At 36.0% G+C, this 26,025-nt stretch overlaps 2 protein-coding genes across 3 annotated transcripts in view; both read right to left on the bottom strand.

Moving 5' to 3' along the window:
- Positions 1-61: 61 nt before the first annotated feature.
- Positions 62-12,858, bottom strand: Sans (SAM_USH1G_HARP domain-containing protein Sans). Of its 2 annotated transcripts, XM_076525254.1 has the most exons (8): positions 12,726-12,858; positions 12,379-12,665; positions 8,906-9,049; positions 4,915-5,187; positions 3,649-3,922; positions 2,618-2,926; positions 1,155-1,356; positions 62-1,015 (listed from the first exon to the last, which is right to left on the bottom strand). In XM_076525254.1, the coding sequence occupies exons 2-8, from the start codon at positions 12,399-12,401 to the stop codon at positions 750-752; spliced, it is 1,491 nt and encodes a 496-aa protein (XP_076381369.1). In that variant the 5' UTR covers positions 12,402-12,665; positions 12,726-12,858; the 3' UTR covers positions 62-749. The 2 variants fall into 2 exon arrangements, with proteins under 2 accessions (XP_076381369.1, XP_033323862.1); XM_033467971.2 differs by lacking the exon at positions 12,726-12,858 and having other exon boundaries at positions 12,379-12,697.
- Positions 12,859-15,938: 3,080 nt separating this feature from the next.
- LOC117219127 (uncharacterized) overlaps positions 15,939-26,025 on the bottom strand; it is a 39,949-nt gene continuing 29,862 nt past the window's right edge. Inside the window, exons 5-8 of the mRNA XM_033468039.2 lie at positions 25,280-25,719; positions 24,410-24,626; positions 23,693-23,915; positions 15,939-22,882 (exon numbers count right to left, since the gene is read on the bottom strand). Coding sequence (XP_033323930.1) covers positions 22,291-22,882; positions 23,693-23,915; positions 24,410-24,626; positions 25,280-25,719 — 1,472 coding nt within the window. The 3' untranslated portion in view covers positions 15,939-22,290. The remainder of the gene's footprint in view (positions 22,883-23,692; positions 23,916-24,409; positions 24,627-25,279; positions 25,720-26,025) is intronic.

Raw genomic sequence — 26,025 nt, forward strand, 5'->3', positions numbered from 1 at the left:
TACTTCGCATGCGTACGTCGTTCACGCGCGATGATTGAGAATTAAAATAGAAACACAATGATCTCTTTTATACAAGATTACCGTATTTACACGATTTTTATTTCCTTTGCATTCGATTTGTACAATTCGTATGAAAATTCTTTCGTTTACACAATGAACGAACGACACCAAAGTTGAATTACAATTTTTTTCTTTTTTGTTCTCCTTTACTCGAAGGTTTTTCGCAGGCGTACATTTCTCTTCCCTTGACATTTACACTTTCATTTACATTCATAAGTTCAACGGCAAGTACGTTCTACTAGATTAAGGCACCATACGTAGTACCAGAGATAAGGCTAATCGCGGCTTTACACAATAGCCTGGTTATTATTTAATACTACAACGTCCTCACCATTTGCCGTATCTTTATGGCGACGATTATTCGAGCCTTTCCGGACAATTTCATAATTCCGAAAACATATGCCGAATAGTGGCTCTACGTTATACGTACTCGCTGATCGAATAGCAATCGGAAGCCAATCGATTCCTTTGTACACAGGAATTCTCGCCATGCATCTTAGGCCACGCGGAACCAATCCTCTTTATCACTGTTACTATAACGCCAGTACGAACGCTCGTGTAGCTCTTTCTTGAATATTTATGTACAATACGTATTTTTATATCAAAACATACTTTTATGCTGTTTCATTAGGCACTTGAGAGCTTATTGGGCAAGATAAGAATACTTTACGAAAGAACGTAAAAAAGCTTCACAGTCTGCTGTCCTTGATGACGTTCTCGGGGGCGTTCAATGCCTTCTTCCGGTTCGCGATCGCGTTCATCAATTTCCTTTTAGGGCCGAGCGGTAGTTTGAGGGCCGCGATGTCGGCCTCGGTGAGCAACATCAACGCTTCCAGATCGATTTGTTCCGATTCTAAAACCGGATGCGTGGACGACAGATTATTGGCAACTAAGAATCTCTGCAACGGTGTCCATTCTTCGTCAGTTTCCTCCTCGTCCTCCTCTTCTTCTTCTTCTGTAAGATCGATCGCGACGTTATCATTTGTAGCCGATGTAAAAGAACACGACGAAAGCCGTTTATTGTACATACAGTTGTACGAGACGATTAATTATTGTACAATAAAAATGTCGTTCTACGAACATTCTTTTTCTACCTGAAAGTAAATCGTCGTCCCACATGCTTTGCCTGCGAGCCAAGCTGCCTGCACTTCCTATGCTGATCTCCTCGTTATGCCCATTAGAGCTAGCTCTGTGGCCATTTATGGATCCGTTTACAGAACCATTCAGGCACGAGTTACCGTTTTGCTGATGCGAATCCATTTGCGTGACAGGTAGGTTCTCGAATGTAGTTGTTATCTAAGGATTTAAAATGGCTACTGTATATTATGCTTCCGGTTAAATGTTGGATCGTGGACAGAGAGAGATTAGCAAAAGAGACGAGCCGTAACGCGAGATTCCACCAATTATACTAAGAACAGTTTATTTTCTTTGATTGAAACGATCCTTGCGTCTAACGACTTTGTCATTTTTTATGCAGGAAGTAACAGCTCTGGCATCAGTTTCATCGGATTAACATGATTTCTACGAAGTAATTAGTGCTATGGGTGATGACGGCACGGGACAGTTAGCGTATAGTTATACGCACGTTGCGACGGGTGCAACGCGAAGATTAGGTAGGTAATTGATATTCTACCTTCAAGTCTGAATCACGTTAATCGTAACCTTCTTATTTTGATAACGTTGACAATGACAATAATTTTGCTGGTGCATTACAAATGGATTAATACGCGCAGTGGTGTGTAAGTACATACTGCACACTCAGCAGCCTTGAGCGACCAGTTAATTTAACAACTATATTAAGTGCTGTTCGAATAATTATAAATGAATGGATTCTACACGTAACTGTTTTATGAACGGTTTCGTAAAACCGTTTTCGATACGTGCGCCAAGTTCCGCTGAACCAAGCATCTTTGAAAACTCGAGAACACATTGTTCGCGTCAGCGGAATCGAATATTGTATAGAGTTATTAGAATGCAATCGTAACGACGAAGGTTATTGCAACGCGAATTTCATCATTCTGCTATTCTGTTTCGATGTGTCTTCATTTTATTTTGGCTTAATATAATGTTTCTCTGTGTTATTCCAGCAAGAAGCGATCGGAAACGATGTGAATTGTACGAGAAAGAATAGTAATGAAAATAAATGTAATGAAAATTAAGCGGATACTTCACTTTGTTATAAAGAAAGCCGTTGTTTATATTATAGATTAATTTTCAGAGTAGAATTAGAAATGACTTAATTATTTCTTAGCACACTGCTACTTGAAAACAAAATTTCTTATCTGTTACTATTTCATTTCAACTTAATGAAAAAATACATTATATGTTAATTTTAAGACAAAGTGTTGACGACATTTTGTAAATTAGATTGCAGAAGGAAGAACTCTTTTAAATTTGAAAGGGTTGAAGTTGACGTGTTTTTCTTATCAGTGCAGAAACAAAACAGTTGACACAGAAACAGTTTTACATATCTTAAAATTATATCTTTAGAAATAAGACTATTTTTTAATTGTTGCACGTACTTAAAGTATAATGTCATACATGCGCATAAACTTACTGCTCTTCTAAATGCGACTGATCCAAAACCGGGTCGATTGAAGATGCTTGCAGGTTCTTGCAAGAAGGCCGTATCTCTGATGTCATTTATTTCCTCCTCATCTTCCTGGTCTATGTCTTCGTCAAAAGTACGGTCGCCTAAAAGGTCGGGCGTGCTTTGCGCTTTACTCAACGTACCCCAGACATCCGAGATTTTCCCTCTTCTCCCCATTTGCTGGGCTTGCGTTTCATAAGTTCCTACGTACATTACCTCCGAGTCCCTTCTGAGGCCGGTAAGACTACGAATTGACTTTTTTCCGTTCACCTCGATCTAAAAACGTAATACATCCAAACGTTTATTGTAGCAGAATCGATTACAAAATTGTTACAGTTGTTACAAAAGCTGAAGTCACTTTTTGCAAAATCAATACGATGGGAAGATAAAAAATTAAATTTATAAAATTGTTCTTCTGAAAATGGGAAACTGCGACGAGATTAACATAACACAATTTGCGTCGCTCACAAAAATTGAGTCAACGTATTACTTTTTTTAGTAGACTGTGGTGCTGTATGCAAAATAAATTGTTTATGCTTGATATCCAAGAGAAAGAAAATATGAAAAAAATTGTCTTGTGTTAATAATCTCAATTTTTTCTTAAGCTTTCACTGTTTTATCTTTCACTCACACATTTTCGTAGTGTTATATATATATATATATATATATAAATAGAAGAAAATACAACAAAAAATTATTGGATATACAATAATAAGCTCAGAAGATGATTACCATGAGTCTGCATTACCATGAGTAACAAAAATGAATATTATTAGACAATATTTATTGTATTCAAAATTGTTGTACCGTCTATGTAATGCAATATTTGTGTTCTTCTTTTAAAATTGTGTTACATTTAATATTCAATAACTGCAAATTTCGATGAGATAAGAAAGTACTGTAAGAAAATTGCCTCGATCAATGCGCAAGATATACGTTCGGAATTATGCCGAGGAAGTTAATGGTCATAGAAGAAAGTATGATTTTACGCATCTTACCTCTACAACTTTAAAATCGTCGACAGCCTTTCTTGCTAAAGCTTTTCTACATACTGCACTGCCATGTTTCTTGGCGGTAGTGCCGACGATGTCGCTGAACGTTGGTGAAGGCTTCACGCGACCTTTGAAGGTCAATATACTGGGTTTGTAAGGTAGAATACCAGTTTCATTCACTGTAGCTAAATCCAATTTCGTTCGGTCTTTCGACAATTTCTTTTGCTCCTTTTCGGCTCTAATTTCCGCCATTTTCTGCCTCTTTATGTATTCTTTTAACCTGTTTACAAAATCAGTGAAATTAAATGTTACGAATTCCGAAATTCTCAATCACAAACGATAATGATTTTTGTCCTGAATTTGTAATAAACATCCGTGATCAGCTTGTACATGTTTGTATAAATGTGAATTGTTGCGTATGATGTGATAATCGAAAGTGTAAACAATCGTAAAATATTTATTTCGAGATCCGTACTTCATTTAATAAAACTTTTATTAGTCCTCCATTATAATAGCGTTTTCATTACTTCATACTTTATTATAATGAGGTGTAAATTCATTTGTAGTAATTTATTTGGAGTTCAAACGAAGTTTGATGATTTTAGTTAATGTTCTAACAAAATGTTTTAAGATGTTTTAAAATAATGGAAATTTAACTATGTGCGTATATCATATATTTCAATTTTTAAGAAAATAAAATGTAAAAGTGTTTACCGTGACAATTACTCGAGCGAGAAATAAAACGTTTAGTCATTTATGGGTATAGTACTTAATATGTATTTTACTCACAAATGATATCGTGTTCGGTGGTTACGTGACTTATGCTAAAGTAGTAAATAGCATTCACATTATGAACGAAGCAAATAGGATTTCACCAATTTTGCAATTATCGTAAAATAAGGAAGTAAAACAAAGCTACGTCTATTAGGTAAAAGAAAGTTATGTTCCCTCGATAAAGATGTCTACATAAACTAAGCAGAAAATGTAAATACGTATTTTAAATCAACATAAAAGTCACAATTCAATCAATTAACATGACAGAAGTAAGAAAGTGACATCATTGAAATGTTATTCGCACAGATTCTTGAGATATTTTACACACAGTTTCTCTGGAATATTAATATTAAAAATTCTATTGTATTGTTTTTTAAGTAAAATTCACAGCAGTATCCAGGCAATATAATTATTGCATAATTATTCAATATAATCGGTCGATGTTCTCTCACATTTCCGTCCCTCACATCATATCCATTTCCCATTCACAGAAAATACCTTTTCTCAGCATCTTTCTCAGCCTTCTCCCGAAGTATTCGACTTTTCTTGCGATTGTTCAGTTCTTGATCAGCCTGCGCCAAATCTAGAAATTGAAGGATCATCTCCCTCCCGTTTATGGCAGCTAAGTCTCTGGCAGAATGTCTATCGATGTCTAGGGACCAAATGTTACAACCGAATTTCGCGAGGAACTTCACGCAATACTCGTGGCCCCTCGCTGCTGCTAGGTGAAGGGCTGTGTTACCGAAGTAGTCAGTTTTGTCGGGGTCACCCCTACGAAGAGAATCGTTAAAAAAATTAATGAAGCGCGCCCTTTCTAGTTTCCTGTATCGCGTGGCCGTTTAACATTTCAGCGATAAATTATTATTTACTAGCTCAAATAACGTGCGATCGTCGGCAAACAAATTGAGTTTATTGCATTAATTAATAGCTTATGTTCTTGGTCGTGGTCCGACGAATACTTAATTAATAGCTGACGTTGTTAGTAATTGAGGGATTAAAGATCGTAAATTTGAACATAATCGTTAGACTGCGGATTTTATGCATTTACAATAAAAAATGGCTAGCTGAAATGGCAAACGATGAAGATGTTAGAAGAATTTACATTTTTCTCAACAGTTTTCCCGATTTTACAATATATAATATTGTAAAATTATATATTCTATTCTATTCTGCTAAATTAATTAATTATATTATATTATATTATATTATATTATATTATATTATATTATATTATATTATAATAATTATATTATATTCTGCTAAATAAAAAGTTTGGCAAATTTAGACATTATCGTCAAAAATTGGCGTTCGTTGGTAACGGAGGGGATGACCGTATCCTGTCATACGAGCGGAACAAAGTTCCGGAAGGATAGGGGTCTTGTATCGAGTTTCCATTGCATGTTGACCACACTGAAGCCAACCGAACGACATCTGATCTTGTGCACAATAGGGCACGTGCGGTCTTTCAGCTTTTATATCGTTCTTTACAGACCATCAGTGATCGTGTATGCTGTTACTCCAGGCATGTACTCTACTTAATTTATTTTTTATCGAACTCGATAAATAACTCGGCGAACAAGTTATGAATTTCATATATCTATGGCATACTTTTCTGAGAATCGCACAACAGCCAACAACAATGTTGAACTGGCAAACTCGGACACTTGGTTCATCTTTATTTACAGAGAACCTCAGTGGGATATGAATAGAATAATACAAAAAGCATATTTCACATACTGCTTGTTTAATAGTGGTTTAAAACAAATGGTATTTCACGAGAAAAAGTTTTAATTAAAAATATTTTTTTAGATAAATATTATATTAATTAAAAATATAATTTTGAATTTTGATTACTGTACACAACAGATGCATACAGTTGGCTAATTTGTACGTCTGCTATTTTAAATATCGGACAGCAAAAACGAAGAATTTTTGATGTATGGCCATTGATTCGTCAGTTCAAATTAGAAAGTTTTTGAAAATAATGAGCTTTAGACTTGAAAAGAAAATGTAATTAACCTTTGTTATACTAATCATTATACTGTCGACTTTCATGCATGCGTGATACACTTTCGAAAATGCAAGAATTTCGATTTTATTTTTACCACAAGTCATCCTGTAATTAGTAAAATCATTTTAGTTCTCGTAAAATTAAATGTAAAATGAGAATCCGTACATAATAAAAGATGTACTAATATTAATATTATATTTAATAATATTAATATTATATTTAATAATATTAATATTATTATAATTAATATTATATTTAATAATATTAATATTATTATAATTAATATTATATAAAACATAAAGATGTACTAATTTTTACATTTAATTTTACGAGAACTAAAATGACTAAAGTGACTCTTCACAGTATAATAATGAAAATATTTCTGCTAACGAAGGTCTACGCTTTAATTAACATATTCCTGGTAGATTTCGCGATTTTGTGTTGCATTAAATAAACGCAAATATTGTTTATTGTATCTGTTTGATGCTGACAAACAAATGAATTACTGCACAGAAAATGTCGAAAAACCTTGTTCCCCTTTCAACCATCGAAAATTCGTCGAACGCACGTGAATAATGTCAATGTCGTCTATTCTTTTTATTTTCTCGCTCGACCGACACATCATTAACTATTTTCCATGCGCAGAGCACTGTCGCAGAGTGTCGATACTCCAGAATGAATTAAATGCGACTGTTTGAACGGCAATTCCTTGTTCCCCTGGGCCCTTCCGTTCCGTCCCCCTGCCGATGTTTTGTTGCGTCCGTATTCGATTGTTTCTCATCGGTGCTCACTTGGCCGCAATTTCCGCTGGTGGGGTCGATAGATGCCAGATTATAACCTTCGTTTCCGGTTTCGCGCATCTGTTATCGTCGAACACGACGCTCGCCCGTACATATGTACCGAGCTAAACGCATTATTGAGGGGGCCAGGGGGGGACAAAATAATGGCCGGAGTGCAATGGATTATGAACAATCCTTCACGTTTAAAAATAATCGTCGTTCCGCCGTCGGATGCAACTCTTTCGGCGTTCCATGGATGTCATCCGTACGCGGCATTGTTCAAACCGTCGTGTTCAGTAGTCATGACGACCTCGCACTTAATTTGTATGGTGGTTTTCAAGGTTAAGCGTGGGCACAGAGGAAACGATTCAAGCTTTCCGGAAAAAATTGCGGTTTTTAAATGAATGCCTTAAAATTGGCTGTCGTGTAGTTTGCGTAGTTCCGTAAATTAATGGAAAGATTTATCATGCGTTATTAACCTGGTGTATCATTATTAATTTACTAAAATTATTAAGGCGAGAAACGACACTCTCTACTTATTTCTCGTTTGTCGCGGTTGATACGGAAACTCTTTGTTTCGCACAAAGATCTGTTTATTTTATGCTGGTGATATAAATAAAGCAAAAAAAAGAAAATGGAAAATATGGCGTAATAAATTTCTGATCTGATTACTCGAGTTTGAAAAGAAATTTATGAAAGAGCAACACGGTTTTGTGCATTACGTTGAGTATGCGAAGTTGTGTGGAGTGTTATTTATAGAAATAACATTCTAACTATTCGAACATGATCATCCTGATTTAGAAAAGTACGTCTCCCTGTTAAAGTGAAAGTAATTTTGCACAAGAATAACAAGGTTTGGGAAACAAAAAGCAATTTTAAACGGTACACTTCGTTCAAATGGCGCTCACCGTAGAAATTTTTGTTTTAATTCAGTTTTACAATCGTAATATTCTAAAGAGGTGTTAATGAACAAATATGTATGGATGTATTGAAGGCTTTCAAATTCCTGGATAATTAGTGCTGCACTATCTTTCTTTTCGAAAAGTTCATAGTTACATAATAAAATATTCATGGTTGCATAAAAAGGAATCTGTTTATTAAAATAAAATATAATCTCATTCATCGATTTTCACTGTTTCATTGTTCTGTTCGGAAATAATTTATTGTTCGCAATTGGATGTTCATAATTGGATGTTCGTGTAAGTGAAGAAAAACTTGGCGTGGATATACAAATGTGCTGGGTTATTGTCAGCACGGATATTGAAATAATGCATACTGTTCTTGTTGTACGATGCTTCTCGTTGCACGCGATCTATGTTTGAATTGTAGGGCTTTACACTCGTTAAAATTTTATGGCATGAGTCATAGGGAGGTAGAAATCACGCTGCTTGATAGGAAGGGCCAGGCTCGACGTGGCAAATTATCCAGAAATGTTTGCAATTAAATGTCAAAATTTGCAGAGTTAAAGCATTCCGCGGCGATTATTCCATTAATTCTTTTAGATCCCACAAATTATGCCGCGTCGATTGATTTTTAAAGACGAACGAAGAATATCTGCCACTCACGTTTAAACGTCTCAACGTGTTAACATGTAGGAAAAATTTCGAGATGCTCGAGTGATATGGTACACGTTGCACGGAGGTGCAATGCGGAGATATTTCTCGAACGTATTTATAATTAAATAGCTTCGCGAGCATACCCTTTGGCGACGAGCAGTCTCAGCACATCTATATGACCTTCAAAGGCTGCCCATAATGTGGGGGTCATTCCTCCGTCATCTCGTGCGTTACAATCCTTTTTCGTAGCTTCTTTTAAGATGTCCAAGGCGCCGTCGCGTGCAGCTCTGCAGGGAAAACGATTATTTCGACATTATCGATGATTATACAGTAGGATTCATCAAACAAAGCATCAGATTTTATCAAGCGCGTTGTACATTTATTGCTCAACAAGCGAGTAAATATATAACAAAGCTACAGACTAATTTCGTTATTATTTTTATATACGTATGGTTGTATTTGAATTTAGGATTGCGAACATAAAGCGCAATAGTAGATGCTAAGAATCTACAAAAACACGAACAATTTTCATACAAAATTCCGGATCGAGATAAAATTATTATTCACATAGCCAGCTATATTTTGGTAAATGACGTCTGAAATTATACAATTTCTGTATTTTATCTTTTACAATATTTAATAGATATTAGATAGATATATATTCTAATTTTTTCAGGCTGAGATAATGAACAATATTAATTGAGAGAATTTTTACTAACGATAAGTTTCATATAGTAGTATAAGGTCAAGACGTTTATTTTCTAGTCGTCGACATTAGTGGTTTAGAAATATGTAATAGTGGCTCACAAAGTAGAAGGCTTTATGTAATCGTATAAACGGTCGTGCGAAAATTGTTTAACGTATTCGTAACAGCTGCATCACTTATCGTTAGATAATAATCGTTTTACGCGTATGCACTTCTCTATCAGCGAGTCGAACAAAGGGGTAACCGGAGTGAGTGAAAATGAGAAAAGAGAGCACAAACTAGCCGGGGAAAGTACGTGTAAAGTTTTAACGAGCTGCTCGCATGATAATTTTCTCCTTGTTGCAAATCGTTTAACGAGAACAGCTCTTGACATTTTTGCGTTGCAGGTGCTAAATGGTGTCCAATGAAAGTGTAAGTAGAATGTAACCGACTAACGATGCAGAATTTTGCATCCAATGTTTATAGAATTACTTTTTTTTTATCGATATAGCATATTTATTGTTTCTTGCATTAAATATGTGCGATATTTCTGAAGATTCCATAAATTTCTCGCGTTTTACCTCGTTTGAAATTTTTCTTCGAATTGTAGTCTGAAATATCGTAGCAATAAATATTCAAACACTCTTTCGAGCTATTTATTCCAGTAGTATAATAATAATATTTAATAATAATATTATAATAATAATAATATTTAATATTAATATTAATATTATAATATTTAATATTAATATATTTATTATAATATTTATTATAATATTATTTTATTAATAATATTTAATATTAATATTATTATTATAATATAATATAATATAAAAATGATATTTAATCTGCATATTAAATTTTGCATAAATATAGTGCGTTGCAATAAATACAGTATTATTTTGTTAGACGAAGTAAACTTGATCGTAACTCCGGGTACGCGAATAAAAATTCCCGCACGTCTACGCGTAAGAATATTTATCAGTTATGAAGTGTTCACGCAATGTTACATAAACACAGGTAATACAGGTCGTTTTCACTGCAGCGACTGCTTCTTGACAGTCGGGATTTATTCAGAGTGAAAATTAATAATCCCATGAGAAAGTGAGTTTACGATCAGAAAGAATTTCTTTCGGTCGTACACCGATTGGCACGAACGTAAAAGGCAGACCAACAAATGAGTTATAATTCTCTGTTACGGCGTAAATATACCATCGAACTTTCGACGGATCTTCCCTTTCATCTTTCCGTGCATCATTCCATTCGAAAACTGCGCATTATCCCGCGTTCTTCTTCGAACAGTGTATCATTCCACCTACTAATTAAACGAATTAACTGTTTCTCCGCCAAAGGTGGTATTCAGCGGTGCCCCTTATAAACCCGGTGCTAGTGGAAGCGGGCTGGATGATAAATCTCCGCGGTGAATCGAATAAAAGCAAAGGCGGTTCTCATGCATAAATTCCGCACGCGCGCCGTTGATGTATAATACATACGACAACAAGATACCGCGCGATTATGCCGATTTCTGAATTCTAGGCAAGACCACAGATTTTTCTCATTGCCCCATCGTTTAGCAACATTGCATACCATTAACACCGTCACCGACCGGAGCTGCAAATCTTTACCAAATTCATCTTTACCGCAATTCACGTGCTGCATCAAAGATTCAGCTACGTTCCAAGCCAGCCAAAATGCTGGACAAATGATAAGCTCCCTACGGCAGCTTATCCGCCGAAGTTCGCCAAAGCAGAGCAAAACCCGACGCTCGAATATCGCGACTGTTGCGAAACATGTTTGTCCCGTTGGACACCCTATCGAATTCAATCCGCGGATCAAGATTTCAGATCGCGGCACTCCGTTCTCATGGTTAACCAGGCATGTCAATCCTTTTTTCGTTCCGGCCGAGGCACAGTGTGTCGCGTATGCGGGCATTCGCGACGAAAATTATACGACGATAAATAATCGTCGATCGGCGCGTGAAAAATGATGCGAGCTCGTTTAAAAAAAGTTCAAGCGACTCGAGTTATTTGCAAAATAAAGGTATCGTTGACAGTGCTCGCTATCGCAATTTCGTTGCCCAATTGAAACGTTATTTTATCAAATCGGTGGAAACGCCGGGAAAATTGTGACGAGCATCGCGCAGGGTGCACGCTGTGGGCAACATCGTTGCGCGTAACGTTATGTTGCGCGTTTTAACAATAAATAAGCCGCGCTCGTTTATTAACAGTTCAACGTGAACAAACATGATAGCGTGGTTACTGGGCCGCCAGTTATGCAGCTCTGCCGTGGACGCTACGCCGAACGCCCGAGCACACCTTAATTACGAATTTGCCAATTTTCTTGATTTCGGACAGGCCCGGTCGGCTAAGATTGACGTCGATACAAAGTTCAACGTTCCGGGAAGCGTCGTGCCAAAAAATCGAGGACGTAATTCTTGGTAACTTTTTGCAAAGCCTGGCGCAATTTGGTATACATTTAACCGAACAAATCGGTGCAAATCGGCAAAATATTAAAAAAAAAGACCAAAAACGACGCGGTAATCTGCAAAAATCGAATCGAAAGCGTGTACATTCCGCCAGTGATAATGGTTCGAAGAAATGTCTCGAAGGGGACATATTTTTAACAACAACTTTGACAACAAAATCAGCGAATTTAACAAATATCCTGGGCAGGATTAAAGTCGACGATCCTTTGTTAACACTTTGCGACGGAGGATTTTGTGAATTAAACGATTCAGTTATTCGAGTTTGATAGATTACGCGACACGGCGCGGCGGGGAGGGGGACAAAAACCTAGCTCCACGACATTTCTCCGCTTCCTGGGTCCCGGGGACATAATAGACATCCTGGTGCGAGCGCGCGTACCGATGCCAGGGAAACAAGAACACGAAAACTCTCGGTGGTATGCGCTGGCTCGCGAAGGGAAACTCACTTGTGAAACCGCTCGGACGTCATATCTGCCTGGCACTTGTCCCTTTACGGAGATCCTCGGCTACCGATCGTCGAACATCCCTGCGACCCGGGGACTGGGTGTCCTGGCACTGCTCGCGCGGGGGCCTGCTCGGGGACCAAAACGCGAGGATTTAGAGGCCGAGGAGCATGGCTCGCACCGGACTAAAGGAACTACGCGTGCTGAGTATGGCGTCCAGCGGTGCACTGTTTAAACGGGCGAAGGCACTCGGACGATCTTCTGGTGCCCCTCGCCAGATCTGTCCTGCTCTGGAACGATAGTTACACCAGTCCTTTCTCCCTCGTTCACCCGTTCCCGCCGTCTCTCACCTGTATACCGGTCGCCCCGTATGTATACTCGCCGCCACCTGGCGTTCGGTATTCCGTTGCACAGGTATGCTACCTGCATCTACACTACCGACCAGGTACCCCGGTGCATGCTGATTGCAAGAGCGCAAGAAATCAGTTTTCTGGCTGTTAACCCCTCTTGCACCGTAACAACGAGTCGGATTCCTGCCGAAGAAGATTTTGCGTAGAATCGGCTGAACGCGAACGTGTGTCGTTCATTTCTTTCCAGGGTTGCGTTATTAATTCAATTACGCGGGCAATTCAGCTATGTTGATATTCAATTACATGACTCATGATTTTCCTTTCGGTTAGTCTCATCGTTGATCGTTTGTATCACGAGCGTGATTCAAACGCGATGCAATGCAAATACGATGTGATTGAAATACAATGTAATTGAAATATATTGTAATTGAAATATATTGTAATTGAAATACAATGTGACCGAAGTACAATTTTTTAAATTACAGTTGCGAACTTTGAAAAAGTGAGATACATTTTTATGTTCGTCTCTTTCTTATACTCTTTTGTTATCTCTTCTGCGTGTTTTCTTGTTATTATCTAGACATTTATTATTTTTTTAAAATTCGAAATCTTAATTCAATTACATCGTAATTCGAAATCTTAATTCAATTACATCGTAATTCGAAATCTTAATTCAATTACATCGTAATTCGAAATCTTAATTCAATTACATCGTAATTCGAAATCTTAATTTAATTACATCGTAATTCGAAATCTTAATTCAATTACATCGTAATTCGTAATCATAATTCAACTTGGTGAGTTAACAAGGTTAATTTACGAAGGAAATTTTGCTCTAATTCCAATTACCGTAAAATGACGTATAAAAATAGGAAATTGCATGAACATTCGCAGTCTAATTATTAACGAGTTAGCTATTTTTGACGAGCATACTCGTCATAACATAAAATGTTGTCATTTCTTCATGGCGAGTAGAAGCAGCTCTAACTGATTAAGAAGGATATATACTTTGATATTCTTTATTAAATTATATATTTTCTAAAAGTGTGGTATTTAAACAAATTACGAAGAAAAGCAAACACATGCAGTATAATTATAGCAACTTGCACACTTTTCAAAGAGATTGCAGTGCTAATGGACGTAGGTGAAAGAAACCGCAGTGCAATGACTCAATATTTGTGATTGCAAGAAAGAATGCTGCGTGTCACATGTTTTCGAGTTCGAGATATCTTATTTGTCTCTCTATTTTTTTGAATTCATCGAATTTATTTTCCTGATTTCTTTCTGATAAATACGTAAACAGAAGACTTAGTTTTACCATGAAGACTCGAAAGGGAACATCAATGGATCTACTCGCACTTCACAATTGGCAAATAGATACTACTGCACCCTAGACTAAATCAATGTATAATTGTAATTATAATATAAAGAATATAAAGAATCAAAAGAAAAAGTAATTAAAAGTGAAGATTTTTAATTACTTTTTCTTTTATATAATATAATAATAATATTAATAATATATATATATATATATATATATATATATATATATATATATATATATATATATAATATTAATAATATTTTATATAATATATAGACAATTAGGAATGTTTGAGAAAGGAAACTAGAAAAAAAGCAATTAGTTACTGAAATGGTCAAATATTTGCATTCCAAATTCTCTCTCTATTGTAGATCTTGCTGACCTTTATGTAGACCAGGCTCGCCATTTTGAAGATGGGTTCACATTCTTGAAAATCATGCTCATCTTTTTGTCAATCAAGTACACCACTTTGCAGATCGATTTCACTTTTTTGTAAAGACGCATTGAAACAGCAAAGTTGTTATTCCAGATTCCCGATTTTGCTGACCAAATTCGTCCCTTCGCGAACGTCTCTCGCAAGTCAAGATTTTCTACGTTTTCTAAAATCTTATCAACGATGATCATGAAATGCTTGATTAATGGTATAGGTAACTTGATCGAATAATGGTTCACATGCAGCTGCTGATGTTAATTTCGTATACATATTTATGAAGCAGGGTTAATGTATCATTAGGTTGCATCATAGAAAATGTGGAGGTGTAAAGTCGTTCAACTTAGCTGGAATTGTTACAACTTGTGGGAAATAGTGATATCCTGTAAATATGTGATTTAAGGTGAATTAGATGAAAAAATGAATTCGATTTCTAAAAAAGAGAAGGTCATGCGCAGAAAGGTGAAATTGCAAACGCTGTAACATCTAAAAATGAGCGATCTTTCATTTCTCTGTTAAAAACGACTTTAAAGAATATATGCAGAGCAGCTGAATAATAAAAACCGGTTTTTATCTCAATATGTTTACAGTTTATTTTATGTTTACAGTATCGTTTCTTCAATCTACGACAGTCTAAAAGTAATTTAGGCAGTGTTCAATAGTATTAGATGAGCAAATTTATAATGCTAATTAATGGTAATAAATTAATGGTAAATAATTAATGGTAAATAATTAATGGTAAATAATTAATGGTAAATAATTAATGGTAAATAATTAATGGTAAATAATTAATGGTAAATAAATTAATGGTAATTTCAAATAAGATGCAGATGTTTGTAAGTTTCGATGAGGAGATGATTTCATAAGCCGGGCCTGCGTTTGAGGTACAGTGCTATTGTTGTATATACCGTTCGCCACCTGGTGTATAGTTCTCCTCCGCACAGGTATGATACCTGTTCCTATGTTACCGACTAGGTAGTCCAGAAAAAATGCTACCTGTTTGCAGAACATCGACGGAGTTTGACTACTTTCTAAAGTTATGTCTCGAACAGAAATTGCGATTAACGAATTTTTCTATGCCGCGTAATGATCTTTTTCTGTCTCGATGATGGTTCCGTTGCGATCGGGATTTCTTCGAGTTCAGCACGTAACTGTTTCGGCGCGATTTCCTTGGTCTTGTACAGTTTATTAGAGAACTGTCGTGCACGCTGTAGTTTATTTTTTAAATTTAGTCGAAATGAAAATAATCGATCATTATTGGAGCAATTTGTTTTTAATCGTATTATCTTACGATTAACAGAAACGTGGATTGCACTGGTGAAAGTTAGCGACGTAGAGAGAGAGGACGCAACGATCGGCGTTCTGTTATCATCTTGCAGGTGTACAATTAGGGTATTCGGCGCTGAGGTTGCGCGATTTCGTTAAGTCCTCTTTCTCGCGCAATGCACAATAAGAAGAATGCTTTCGAAATAGTTTTATTGAGATGTTACAACAATCAGCATGCAAAGATTACATTGAGACCGGAACCATATAACGATGTTGATTTATTTCGACACACCTGTTAAGTACAATCGGCTTGCGAGAAAATCGCTTATGTCAGTTCACAGCGGCCTCATTATTGTAAGAGATACTCTTGAAATATACGTTTCACACGAGCACAGTCGAATTTTCTTTATACCTTGAACCAGAAAATATTTATTGATATGTTCAGCAATCCGTTTTTTAATCGGCTTCATAAATTATAAACATTCTTCCCCGAACGTGTTATTAATTAACACTGCTGATTTTCTGATGTTTTCTGATTTTATTGTATTGACATACTCGGATCTATAAAGTTCATAGATATTTCTGTTTCGGATAAACGAACTATATTAAATTTGCAACGTGTATGATTGTCTTCGAATTCGGTACGTTAGATAATCCGCTTTTGTCGAATACTATTTTTCATTAATTTAATTTATAAAATCACGTTTGTATTAACATCCGTGATCTATTATATTTCGAATAAAGTCGATAATTTAAGACGCATTTCGCGATATCATTTTGTAGCAAATATGCGAAATTGACATCGATCGCGTATTTCACGAGTATCTTCTTTTTAATTGTTTAGATTGACATGTTGGATGCATATAAATATTGCAACGTTTTAACAGCACTGACAATGATAGTAAATAATCTCCGCTACTGTTAGTAATTCTTATTTAATTACGATTTCATCACAGTTTGATTATGTTTTCTTTGGTAAATTTTAACTATATAATTCGAACATTTACATAATATCGTTGAAAATAATAAACGGAGCAATACCAATATGTAATCGTCTTTTTTTTTAGACATATTAGTGATTGTTATTATTTCTGTAAGATTGCAGAGTTACATTTTGGAGACTAATGGATAGATAATGTAGACTGAAATAAAATTCTTCGTTTTTTAATTAATGGAAATCTAACGTACATGGAACAAAATATATCCGGTTTCTAATTCGAATGTAATTGCAGTAGGTAAAATCATTTTCATTTCCTAATTACTTGAAGCTCGCGCAAATTCGAGAATATAATTCTCATTTTAAAATGACAATAAAATGTTAGCCTCCAAAATGGAGCACCGCGATTCAAATTCGTTTCCGGCGCAGACTATTCCTAACAATTTTGGAGGCGAGACCCCAGACGAAGTGTAGAAGCACCTATTCACCCCATTGCTTTTAACAATTATATCACTTTTATGTACACATTCTTTATGTATTTGGTCCACTGAAAATCGACTAAGCAATCTTTTTGTTCTCAGAACGAATAAAAACGAAGAACATGCTGATTTCGAAACATAATTTCATTGTCAATCTTTTCTAACGACACATTCTCGACAATATTTCTATTGTTGTTTTCAAGAAAACTTAATCGACCGTTCGAGGTTCACGTCAGTTAACACAGAATACCTGCGCGCACGATGAATTATTTCTGTACAATAAATAAGTATACTAATCGATACAGTAACAGTCATGGTCGGCTCAAATTGGCCCTCCGCTTAATTAATCGGTCCTTAAAAATTAATACTTCGTTTCTGCTGACCCTAGATTATAGTAAAATACCGAAAAATTGCATTAAATTACGCATTAAATCATACATAAATCGATCAACATTTAAGTATCGTTGCTCCATTTCCAATTTCCCCAGATCGCGGTGCAATTTCGGACAAAATTTCGCAAGCTATACATTAAATTATACGTAAGTTAATTAATACTTAAGAATTGTAATCGATTCGAATTTATACCGATCACGGTTCGAAGTACAGTAATTTCTTCCTAATTCGCGGTCGGATTGCGCACAAAAATAGACAATTCTGGAACAGGAGATACGATTATCGATGGTCGACAACTATAAAAACGAGCTACAAGGCTCGAATAATTCTCTTCCCGAATTAAATGATAATAATAATGATTCTCTTCCATTCTTGTGTGCAATCTGATCGCGAATTAGGAAGAACTTACTGTTCTATTAGCGAATAGTATGTAAATGGTACTACAATAACGACTTCGAACGGTCGAGAGATCCCGTTTCAGCACGCGTCGGTACCTCTAGAAACGAATTGAACGTGCGAAAAGAACGTGCGACTCCATTAGCGTCGAATTTAACGTGTTCAATCACCGATATCGCCGTATTATCGTATGAGAGATATAAAAATAGATTTCTACGCACGCTCCGTCAAGCTTTCCGTTTTAAAAAACAACGCACGCATCGCTTGAGGTTAGTGGATTGTCGCTTTCGTTCGATCTTCCTCTTCCCGGCTCTGCTTTCCCTCTGATCGCTGTACAACGTCCGCGAATATCATTCGTCTCCCCAATCGACGGAGAACCCCGATCAAATTGAAAATCGATTGCAATGTCGCACCTTAGTAATGTAAGAGTTACAATCAGATAGGCCGCGTTCGCGTGGAGTTACGAAACGGTTACAAAATAGAACACGATAATGTTCAGACGTTTTTAATTATTGCGATCCTCTTAAACATAACGCTAGGTGTATTTACGTTATTGTATAAACACGGTCCTGTGTGACGTGCGCACGTGAAACAAGTCCGATCGGATGTAACGGAACCGCGTCATACGCGTTTTATGCATCCGCGGATCACGGTTTTATTCGGTCGGCTCGCAAATAACTTCCGCCGTAAATATCGGAAAACGATTAACATCGGAACCGCCGGGCTGTCGAAGCGAATCGTTCTCAGCTTCTTGCAGAAACTGCGGGATTACATTTCTGACGGTCTCGCGCGACTTTTATTACAACGTTCGCGACGCGGTATTCAATGATTTTCAACAAAAGCGTCGTCGTTGTGAAACGCTTGCAAAATAAATTTCGATACCTGCAAATAAACTGCGGATTTTCTGTATTTATTGCAAAGAAACGGGAGCCATCTTCGTCTTTCTTTTTAATTTAAATTTCTTCTTTAATTTTCTTCTGAATTTAAACTTCTTAACATTCTGACAGATATGGATATAAAATGAATTGTAATTTATTGAAGGCGATAGAAGAAGAATTAAATCTCCGTGCATTTAATGCAGGCATTTCTTATTTTGCACGATGATACGCAGTCTATCTATAAAACGCTTGCCAAATAAATACTTACAAAATAACGTTTCGTGATAGTAATATAACGAAATCGTTCAAATTATAGAACGATTATCAAGTCTAAAAAAGAAAAAAAAACGGGAAATTTGGAATACGTGAAATGGAAGTTATATCTGACTGAACCTACTATTGGGTTATCGGAAAGATCGCGAACCTTTTTGAATTTTTCAACTGGAAACTGCGGAATCTATATATACCATCCACCAGAATGGTGCATGATGGTTCGATTGTTCAGACGGAAAAATTCAAAATAAACCTGCTGTTAACACTGAATTTATTTTACACATTGAAAAGGTTCGACAAATTTTCGGTAATCCAGTAGCCTAAAATTGCGCGTCTCTCGATTAATGTGTCCGATAGTACAATGCTTTGCCGATATTCTGATGCTGGTAATTTAATACGAACAAATGGAGTAATTCAAATGTTCTTAGCACCGCAAAACCTTCTTTCGATTGCGTTTGCCTAGGGTAAACATTTTCTGTACCCTATTTGATAACAGCTTTTCACAAGTATTTACACGGCTTATCGTTTCGTTAGATACCTTCTATGGCAAGCTACTTTGCTAGTATAATTTCAATTCTGACCCTGACACTTCGAACATAAAGAATTGACGTCACATTCTCTGCGTTGAAATACGAATGTAAAAGTAGAAAATGATATCGCTAGTTATACAATTAAAACGTGAAAACCTGATGATTCTGTTTAACAATAACTTATCAGAGAACTACGAGATGAGCTATGTTTTATTAACCCCCCTTGCTGTACCATTTTCGTCATAGTTATACTGATTGCGAGTTTTTCGATTGTAATAATTTCTAAGAAGAGAAAAGACAATTTGTATTTATCCTGTGTCCACATTTTACTTAAATGTTTAAATTCTGGTGACAAGAATTTTATTCAGACCGAAAAGAACGGAATAGCGTTCATACTTAACAGACTCATCAAAGTATGGCAAGGGGGTAATTTACATATGTATTATATAAATTAAATGTATATATTACTATTTATAAATAAATAAATATTATAATATATATTATACATATATTTAAACGAATAGTCCAAGTAAATAAAATCATGAATGAAATAAATACTTGCTTTCGATACTTTGAAACAAGCTTTCTATTCTGAGAACTTGTGCAAGAAACCATTGCTCAGAAAATGATATTGCGTTGTTAATTGTTCTGCAACATTTTGGGCTACCTGTATCAAACACAGAACCCAATGGGGTTTATCGATCTGACTCTATGTTATCATTTTACAATGACAACAGTGAATGTCATTCTTCCTGTACTCTATACGTAGAGAACATTTTATGGAATATTCCGTGAAGAAGTTACAAATAGATATATTTCCTATGCTTTCATCCTCAAAGGTATATATTCTCATATTATACACGTGTAAAGTTGTTTAGCAACAATTAGACTGCAGACTTTGATGCAGTTATAGTACACAATCCCCTCGAATCAAGTATAGCGAAGTGTTTAGTAACATTTTCGGTGGGGATGATATAATATTCATATTATATATATATATATATCTATGATATCATATATATGATATCATATTCTATATATCATATACATGATATAATAATCGTATTTGTGTTATGATTAGGATCGTATCTGAGCAAACGATTCTTCTTCATTTTCTCACCCGCTATAAACTAGCTCATAAAAATTTGTATTTACGTACGCGTTTGCAGTAGTAACCAATGTACAAGAACAGAAGTTGGTTATTATAATTACTAATCAGTATCTACGCGTATAGAATACGAAATGAGCGAACCACTTTGTTCTTTTTATATTTGTATACAAAATTCTACTGGTTCTCGCTGAACAGCTTGCAACACTCATTTTAATAGATTTCTATAGTTATATAGAGCTTCGACTATTGTTTATGGCAGAAATATGTTTCACAATTTGACCGCAACTTCTACGTTCTATAGCATTTCTCCATTTCGTCTGTTTAGTTCTTATTTTACGCAACGTATTTAATTATTTGTCACCGGTTTGGCAAACTATCGTTCGGTCGGTTTAATAAAAGAAATATTACACGTTCATACAGATGATTGTCTTCGAACTAAAGATTAATCTTGCTCTCTCGCGCTGCTCTCTTTCGTGATCGTTCGAGATTGTTATCACCGACGCTATTTATAACGTAACGATAATTTCACGATTTAACCAGCTAATCGGTGAAACGAGTTCACTCGTTACTGCTAGTTGACTATACTAATTGATGTTTCTTTGCATTTTTGGTTTACTCGATCGAGAAATTCTTCCACTAAATTGCGCGGTTACAGTTGCATTTAGTATAAATAGCATAGAAACGAGGGACAGGTTGCATCGTGAAATTTTCAATGATTTTAAGAAAGCAATTAGTTTCCTAGTTGTCAGATTTATAACATGTACAGTTAATTAATAACTTTAGGGCATTTTAAAAGTCATCGACGAATGAACAATGTCTTCGAGCTTACGTAAAAAGATCATAAGTGTGACGAAACGCGGCGTAGACTCAATTTCATTTAGGAAACGCGATGCAAGTTTCAATCAACTATTCTTGAGAATTCTATTTCTCGAGAATTTTAATGCAATATTTATCAAATTCCTGTCAGCTGTTTAACGGTAGGAACGGCTCATGTTCTAACAAACGCGTCTTCAAACGACAAGGACATAACAGCGTTTCGAAATCTTCTAAATCGTAGATCTGGAAATGAAAGATTGTCGGGCCGTGACGTATACAACGACTGTTCTCTTCGATTGAAATAAATGCGCTTTTATTTTCCGTTTTCGCGAGCTTATCGATCGAAGCACGCCACACTCAATATCATTTTTAAAAACCGTTTTCTACCAAGAAACGTTTACCATTTGGAAACGCTCCATTCTCCAAAAAACTGTTCAGTTGCTCGAACTAATGTATAAAGTATCGTTCGTCTACCATGTTCAACATCAACATCATCTCTACCCGCATCTTCCAATTTGATAAAATCCAGAATATCTACATTGTTTTAAAAGAATGAAAGCGTATTCATTTCAGCCAAAGAAGACGGTCACTTCACAAATCACAATCGAATACTCGTGAAAACTGGACAAACATTTAATATTGTAAAGAGACACCTCTTAGAGCTATTTCTTTGAGCTATTTAAGAAAGTTAGGCAACCGTTTCTGGATAATCGATAGAGACTCACGGAGTCTTTAAACCTCGTCATCCGCTATGTACAGCGTTTCCTCGTGTGGCGAGTAATCTCGGAAACTCTCACTAACAAACCGATCAGTTTTTTGATCGTTCGACCTATGAAGTTCCACTACCAAATGGCCCATTCTCGACGAGTTGTATCGCTCATTCCCGTTACGACAGTCCGTCGAGTTTTCCGCACAATTATCCGGGAGGTTCTCCAATTCGGGTTCCTCGAGCAAGGCGTCGGCCTCGGTCAGCCCTTCGGAAGAAATGGCAACGACGATTTGGTCGTCGATATCGATTCCGCGGCTTTCATCCGAAATATCCGCGCGACTGCCTTCGGCGTCGACAGAGGTTCTCGTGAAATACTTGAATTCGGAGTCCATTCCGCCGGTCTCGATCACCGCCTGCGTATTCAGCGAGTGTCTGCTCGACTCTTTGTGGTGTTTATCGAAGGATTGCCTTCTATTGTCGTCCGATCGGGACTGATAGAGCTTCGGTTGACGTTGTCTCTTCAGGTTCTCGCCGCTGTTCGTCCTTGATCTGATTCCCATCTCCTCCGACAGATATCTCGTGCAATCGACGCTGAATCGGTCCACCGACAATTTTCTGCAATAAATACGTTCATTCATGTCGGTCGTTCTCATATTCTATCGGATCATCAAAAATGTTTTCGAAGCTCAGGCATTTTTGCGGAGATGTAATAATCTCTGATATACGCGATTTTGCTATAATATTTGATGCTCAGGACATCGCAGCCTTTCAAACAGTTTGAGCGATTAACCTTCTTATTTTTTAAATATCAATGTTTGTTCTATCGAGATCTGTTTTTATTACAAGAACGATGAAACGCTATTTTAATGTGTACCTTTATGGAAATTATATATTTGTAGATGGATAATGTTTAGGGTATAATCAACCCTACATGGTTCAGTGGGTCGCTCTTTTTTACCTGGCTCGCGGAAGGTTAAACGAATTTGAGAAAATCGATATATTATTTTCGATTTGTCGAAGTTCTTAAATTTTTTAATCTATCCGATAATTAACGAAAGATAAATAGACCATTCATTTTGAACTAACGCTAATATGTTTGAAATAGCGAATTGTGCCGATAAATATCGTAGAATGAAAACTTATTGTTGATATGTTTAAAAGCGCGAACGGTGGGGCATACAAAAATCTCGATAAAGTGTAGAACAATTGTGACTCAGAATTGTTTTGTCAACTAGCATATACTATAAAATGTAATTTTAATATGTAGTTTCATGGCATTAGATTTAAAAGATGTACATGGCATTCAATTTGAGAACATCTTATTTCTTTTATACGATAACTTATATCATTTCGACCAAAACTCGACTTATGCCCTTTCGCCCGTCCAGCGAAGGTATATTAACGTTTGAAAATATATTCCGGTACCTGTAATCTCCCCTTCGGAAGTCGGGGCTCCTTCTGAATTCCAGACTCGCTTTCCGTTGACCCATTGATCTTTCGATCCTACGTTCACTTCCAACTTTATCGAAAGACATTTTATGGAAGCTCGGTGAGGAAATCTTGCGGAAATCTCTGGGAGAGACTTTCATGAGGTCTTTCGTTGCAGTCAGCTCCTCGACCAGTCTTATATCTATCGAGTTTCTTTTTCCTAGCATAAAACACCCCAAATGTTTATTATATTCATTGGTAGATAGGATTTCGATAGAATCATCAAGTTTTGCTGTTGTCTCATTTAACGTAACATATTCTTAGACTGCGGACTTAACGCATTTATTATCCAATTATTAACCCAGAGTATTAATATTGTTGCTTGACTATCTAATTTCGGACAATTAATTTAAATGTTCATTTGTTTTATTAAGGGTTGATAATGATATAGTAGGTAGGGTCATAAATAACTAACTAAACTATATGTATATAATACTATATGTATAATAATAATAATAACTAATAACTATATAATAACCATATAATAACTAACTAAAGTTATAAAAATATAATAACTAAAAAACAAAAGAATAAAGAAAACAAAATAAATGTCTGATAAAGAAACAGAAGTTATTTATGACTTCGTCGTATTGTTTGGTCGCGATTTCTTTCTGGAAAACAAAACTCGCGAACTTTGATGGTCTGGCAACTGACCTGCTAGATTAGGCGAGTAACCGCGAGTGTTTGGTGACCAAACCGATTCATCCACTTCTTCCACCTTTGTCTGTCGAAGCAGCTGATGTCGTCTAGCGGTGTCCGACCTGTCCTTCACTTTCAGTGTAATAGGACCTTTATTGGGGATGTGCAAATCCATCGCCATCGAAATTTGGCTGCCACCCATTTTCTGTTGCTCCAAGCTCTCCCTGCTCGTCTGTTTAAATTGTATTAATTATAATATGCAGTCATCCAACAACGCACAATTACTCCGCGTGCTCGTAACATTCTCATCGTCGGTTTAAATTACATTAATTATAGCATGCGGTTGTTCAGCTGCAAGAAATGAAAATTTGATTGCCGTCAGATTCCAAATTTCATGCATTCGTGGTAAACAGAAACAGTTTCCACTCGACCCTCAAAATTATAAAAGCGTTCATAAATATCTAATTACTGCGTTCGCGAACTAATAAAAAATATCTATGTTCAACCGTATAATGTTCAACCCAATTAAAACATTAAAACAGAAATAAACTTTTAATTCACTTCTCCGTTCGTCGGTAGAACATTTTCGTTTCGCATAAAGACCCACTGTTTATTCATAATTATGAAGTATTAGTTGCAAGAATTATTTCCCATTAAAGTGTTATTTCAGTTAATGATTTCGACTCATACATAATAGATACGTTTAAATATTCTTCTATTTAAAACTAAAGAATAAAATAAATCTTGAAATACTCTCTGATATTCATATAAAATATTGAAATCATTATTTGTAATATTTTTGATTTGGAATGCACCCAGCTTTGTTGGCTAGTTAAATCATTAAATAAGTGGCTGGATAAACAAAAGTCTAGTTTTATTGTGTACCTGATGTGTACTGTAGCTAGGATTGTCAACAGACAGGGCATGTCTTTGTAGTAATTCTGGATTTAACAGTGCGCATCCAGCGTACTTCGTGGTTCTTTTGCGGGGCGATTTTTTATCAATTAGCGTGGGCGCGCTGGGACTCTTTTTAATACAGTGGCCAGTCTGTTTGTCGTCCAGTTCCTTCGAGAACTGCATAAACTCCGCCGTCAACTGTTTCCTTAAAACCTCGTGGATGCTTGGACTTGGACTCCTGTTCACCCTGAACACACCAAGTTGGTGGTCCCATTTGGTCGTCTGGCTAGATATAGATCTCCGGTTCCGTTGGTTTTTTATGCTCTTTATTGTCGACGTTTGATTAAAGCGAAAACGCGCTGGCACCACTTTGGCAGCGTTATCACGAGCCTCGAAGGTCATTACGCAAGCAGCCACTACGATAAATCCTGAAAATTTGCATTACGTTACTTCTAAACTGTTTTAATGACTCAAGAAATAATTTTTAATCACTTCAAAATAATCTCTAATGATTTCAAAATAATCTCGAATAATTTCAAAATAATCTCTAATGATTTCAAAATAATCTCTAATGATTTCAAAATAATCTCTAATGATTTCAATATAATCTCTAACGATTTCAAAATAATCTCTAATGATTTCAATATAATCTCCAATGATTTCAATATAATCTCGAATAATTTCAAAATAATCTCTAATGATATCAAAATCATCTTTTAATGATCTCAGATCTC

This window comes from Megalopta genalis, chromosome 11 (assembly GCF_051020955.1).
Source record: "Megalopta genalis isolate 19385.01 chromosome 11, iyMegGena1_principal, whole genome shotgun sequence".
NCBI classification, from domain to species: domain Eukaryota; kingdom Metazoa; phylum Arthropoda; class Insecta; order Hymenoptera; family Halictidae; genus Megalopta; species Megalopta genalis.

Bases quoted from the DNA above. Each gene is read 5' to 3' on its own strand.
- Sans (XM_076525254.1), bottom strand. From the start codon at position 12,401: ATGACGTCCGAGCGGTTTCACAA. The intron at 5,188-8,905 runs GTATGCTCGCGA...TTCTCTTCGTAG, and splicing joins AGACTGCTCGTCGCCAAAGG to GGGTGACCCCGACAAAACTG. The intron at 3,923-4,914 runs GTATTTTCTGTG...TTTTGTAAACAG, and splicing joins GAGAAAGATGCTGAGAAAAG to GTTAAAAGAATACATAAAGA.